This window comes from Cherax quadricarinatus, chromosome 6 (genome assembly GCF_038502225.1).
Source record: "Cherax quadricarinatus isolate ZL_2023a chromosome 6, ASM3850222v1, whole genome shotgun sequence".
Classification (NCBI taxonomy): Eukaryota; Metazoa; Arthropoda; class Malacostraca; order Decapoda; family Parastacidae; genus Cherax; species Cherax quadricarinatus.
Genome location: NC_091297.1, coordinates 30,959,077 through 30,964,076, shown reverse-complemented (window position 1 = coordinate 30,964,076; position 5,000 = coordinate 30,959,077). Strand labels below are relative to the sequence as shown.

Sequence of the window (5,000 nt, the reverse complement as noted above, 5' to 3'; positions counted from 1 at the left end):
CAAGAAATGACCGTGAAGTATGTGAAGAACTCAACAAGAGATTCAAAGAAGTGTTCACAGAGGAGACAGAAGGGACTCCAGAAAGACGGAGAGGTGGGGCACACCACCAAGTGCTGGACACAGTGCACACAACCGAGGAAGAAGTGAAGAGGCTTCTGAGTGAGCTAGATACCTCAAAGGCAATGGGGCCAGATAACATCTCCCCATGGGTATTGAGAGAGGGAGCAGAGGCGCTATGTGTACCCCTAACAACAATATTCAATACATCTATCGAAACAGGGAGATTGCCTGAGGCATGGAAGACAGCAAATGTAGTCCCAATCTTTAAAAAAGGAGACAGACATGAAGCATTAAACTACAGACCAGTGTCACTGACATGTATAGTATGCAAAATCATGGAGAAGATTATCAGGAGAAGAGTGGTGGAACACCTAGAAAGGAACGATCTCATCAACAGCAGCCAACATGGCTTCAGGGACGGGAAATTCTGTGTCACAAACCTACTGGAGTTCTATGACATGGTGACAGCAGTAAGACAAGAGAGAGAGGGGTGGGTGGATTGCATTTTCTTGGACTGCAAGAAGGCGTTTGACACAGTTCCACACAAGAGATTGGTGCAAAAACTGGAGGACCAAGCAGGGATAACAGGGAAGGCACTACAATGGATCAGGGAATACTTGTCAGGAAGACAGCAGCGAGTCATGGTACGTGGCGAGGTGTCAGAGTGGGCACCTGTGACCAGCGGGGTCCCGCAGGGGTCAGTCCTAGGACCAGTGCTGTTTCTGGTATTTGTGAACGACATGACGGAAGGAATAGACTCCGAGGTGTCCCTGTTTGCAGATGACGTGAAGTTGATGAGAAGAATTCACTCGATCGAAGACCAGGCAGAACTACAAAGGGATCTGGACAGGCTGCAGACCTGGTCCAGCAATTGGCTCCTGGACTTCAATCCCACCAAGTGCAAAGTCATGAAGATTGGGGAAGGGCAAAGAAGGCCGCAGACGGAGTACAGTCTAGGGGGTCAGAGACTACAAACCTCACTCAAGGAAAAAGATCTTGAGGTGAGTATAACACCAGGCACATCTCCTGAAGCGCACATCAACCAAATAACTGCTGCAGCATATGGGCGCCTAGCAAACCTCAGAACAGCATTCCGACATCTTAATAAGGAATCATTCAGGACCCTGTACACCGTGTACGTTAGGCCCATATTGGAGTATGCGTCACCAGTTTGGAACCCACACCTAGCCAAGCACGTGAAGAAACTAGAGAAAGTGCAAAGGTTTGCAACAAGACTAGTCCCAGAGCTAAGAGGTATGTCCTACGAGGAGAGGTTAAGGGAAATCAACCTGACGACACTGGAGGACAGGAGAGATAGGGGGGACATGATAACGACATACAAAATACTGAGAGGAATTGACAAGGTGGACAAAGACAGGATGTTCCAGAGATTGGACACAGTAACAAGGGGACACAGTTGGAAGCTGAAGACACAGATGAATCATAGGGATGTTAGGAAGTATTTCTTCAGCCACAGAGTAGTCAGTAAGTGGAATAGTTTGGGAAGCGATGTAGTGGAGGCAGGATCCATACATAGCTTTAAGCAGAGGTATGATAAAGCTCACGGCTCAGGGAGAGTGACCTAGTAGCGATCAGTGAAGAGGCGGGGCCAGGAGCTCGGACTCGACCCCCGCAACCTCAACTAGGTGAGTACAACTAGGTGAGGTGAGTACACACACACACACACACACACACATGTCGAGGAAATAAAACATTTTATAACTGGAAAACAAATCCGAAGAAAACATTAATAATCTCATAACAGCAACGTAACACATTGTTTGGGTCTTGGAACATAGATGAGCCTGGAAACCATGGATTACCAAGCTTGGGGATGTGGGTAGAGCAATGATGAGAGCGTGAGAGACGTGAGTGTGTTTGTGTGTTGGCAGGGTCGTGGCATAACCTGCCTGGGAGTGTGTGCTGGTAGGGTCGTGGCATAACCTGCCTGGGAGTGTGTGCTGGTAGGGTCGTGGCATAACCTGCCTGGGAGTGTGTGCTGGTAGGGTCGTGGCATAACCTGCCTGGGAGTGTGTACTGGTAGGGTCCTGGCATGACCTGCCTGGGAGTGTGTGCTGGTAGGGTCGTGGCATGACCTGCCTGCGAGTGTGTGCTGATAGGGTCGTGGCATGACCTGCCTGGGAGTGTGTGCTGATAGGGTCGTGGCATGACCTGCCTGGGAGTGTGTGCTGATAGGGTCGTGGCATGACCTGCCTGGGAGTGTGTGCTGATAGGGTCGTGGCATGACCTGCCTGGGAGTGTGTGCTGGTAGGGTCGTGGCATAACCTGCCTGGGAGTGTGTGCTGGTAGGGTCGTGGCATAACCTGCCTGGGAGTGTGTGCTGGTAGGGTCGTGGCATAACCTGCCTGGGAGTGTGTGCTGGTAGGGTCGTGGCATAACCTGCCTGGGAGTGTGTGCTGGTAGGGTCGTGGCATAACCTGCCTGGGAGTGTGTGCTGGTAGGGTCGTGGCATAACCTGCCTGGGAGTGTGTGCTGGTAGGGTCGTGGCATAACCTGCCTGGGAGTGTGTGCTGGTTGGGTCGTGGTGTGACCTACCTGGGAGTCTATGTTGGCAGGATCGTTGTGTGACCTACCTGGGAGCGAGAGAGGCGTGAGTGTGTGTGTTTGTGTGTGTGTGTGTGTGTGTGTGTGTGTGTGTGTGTGTGTGTGTGTGTGTGTGTGTGTGTGTGTGTGTGTGTGTGTGTGTGTGTGTGTTGGCAGGGTCGTGGCATGACCTACATTAACATCAAAACAGAAGCAGAAACACTGGAGTGACCGGGATGTGACATGTGGGTTAACACACGAGATGAAGGATGATTTACACCCCCTCAGCTACTGTCTGACACCATCCTGACAACACGTACAATACAACAAACTCACGTTAATATATTTACATTAACATGTATCTACTGGCAACCTTAACACAAGAAGAATGCCTTTAATTGTTGTCAGGATTATAAATAATGGTATGTACAAAAAACCCAACACACAAAAATGTTCATATTTTCTCAGTATCAACACATATTGACATAGCAGCAGAATAACAATGATACATTACAACAAGTCTTCCAAGAATAAATGAGCCCACCGTCAGTAGGCTATACAAACAAACCTTGCCAGATCTGGCATATCTGTCTCGTTAATTTTATTTTTATTCTTCTCGTCGTCCATTACATGTTTCATATTAAGTATCATAATGAGAACAGGCATTGACAAATAGTCGACGGAGTTCATGACTTGCTGAATGAAGGCAGAACATCTTCGATGGCAAAAATGATGATGCTTCGTGTGTCGAGAGGCGGCTAATGCACCCACCAGCAGTATTACGTAACCTAAGATGGCTGATGAACTTACCAACATCGCTACGTAGCTTGAGCTGGTTTGTCTGTAACACTCACTAGCAGTCCCTAAGGTGCTGGTTGGACACGAGTGTTCGCTAAACTTTCCCAATACTATCCCTTCTTTGTTTTCACACTGATGGGAACTCTCTAAAGCGACTTACATCATGGTCCACCAATGGACCACAGTCTTAAGAGCGAAAAGCTTTGAGTGTTCTGTGCATGATATACTGTTTCATGGTTGTTGGTGCAGCATGTTTCAGCTGTGTTCAACTGACAGTTACAGTGTCACCATTGTCAGGACCCACAGAACGATGCCAGCCAGCTACTGAGGGCTGCAGAGGCGTCATGTTGTAGAATACAACTGCAATTCCAGAGGAAGCCACTATGGCCCAGCAACTGGCCACTGGTGGCCCAACAACTGGTCACTGGTGGCCAAGGATACCCACGGACACACAATGGACAACGACAGTAGCTCTAGAGTAGGCCACTGACCCATCATTAGCCAAATCTGCCCGCGGAAGAGTATCTAATATATCCACATGTATCACACTGAAATACGTTAGTAACCGTTTCGATGTTAACGAACCCATTTACGTCATTTTATTTTAGCCAAAACCTCCGCATTTATTTTCATTCATTAAAAACCAGAGCTTCTCGATATAGATTAGTTTAAAATAACTATGTCTGGGAAGGTCTCGTTGAGAATGAACACGTCTCTTTAAAGTGCATTGTGCTATGGGATTTAGCCTCCCGTTTCACAGGACTATACCATAACTCCTCGTTCATCTTGCACCTCACACAAACACTTAAAAAGCACGTTGTTAGGACTTATGTCATTTGTTCAGCACTCTCACAATACGAATAGCAAGTCTTGTGCTTACATGTGCCCTACTTACAGTATTAACAAGTCATGGGTACTAATTGATGACAAGGGATATGCAATGAGGTTTGGGTCTGTTGTTTCAGCAAGTTAAACATTGCCTCCTGAGAGACGATTTTTTTTTTAGAAGTGGCTACGGGAATAGCGTCCGAGTTTTATGCGCAGTTTGCTTATAAGAACAGAGTGACACAGTGATGTAGAGAGCTTGGTTGAGAGCGCCATAGCGTGGAGCTGAGTGCTGGTGCACTCTGTAGATGCACAATTATACTATCGCATTTACAAATCCGTGAATGGCTGGTCGTGTGAGTTATGTCTGGGGCATGGTGAGTCCCAGAGCCTCTGCGTGCTTTCGGGCCTTGAGTCTTAGTTCAGCTATGGAGGAGTTCTTGGAGGAGACTCTCTCAGCTGCGGCGAGAGCTGAGAGCGCCAGCGGGTAGGTGGGGTGAGGGTAGTAGAGCAGAGGCGGGGACGTCAGGGGGTTACTGCTGCTGCTGCTACTGCTGGTGCTGCTACCCCCGCTGGTACTGTTGCTGCTACTGCTAGACACTCCCGTCATACCTGCACTCAGGGACACGGCTGCTGCAGCATACTATAGAAAAAATGAGTAGTCTTAGTTACACAGCTTTACAAATGATCACACGTCTCTAATTACTAATAAATATAGACAGAAACTCAAAAGATTGATTGATCTGTATATTTCGATCCCTTTCTGTCTCCAT

At 48.0% G+C, this 5,000-nt stretch overlaps 1 protein-coding gene across 1 annotated transcript in view; it reads right to left on the bottom strand.

The window, feature by feature from the left end:
* Nucleotides 1-4,222: 4,222 nt before the first annotated feature.
* The window catches only part of LOC128694286 (short stature homeobox protein 2-like), a 175,350-nt gene continuing 174,572 nt past the window's right edge, over nucleotides 4,223-5,000 (bottom strand). Inside the window, exon 7 of the mRNA XM_070105356.1 lies at nucleotides 4,223-4,870. Within this exon, the coding sequence (XP_069961457.1) occupies nucleotides 4,589-4,870 (282 nt within the window). The 3' untranslated portion in view covers nucleotides 4,223-4,588. The remainder of the gene's footprint in view (nucleotides 4,871-5,000) is intronic.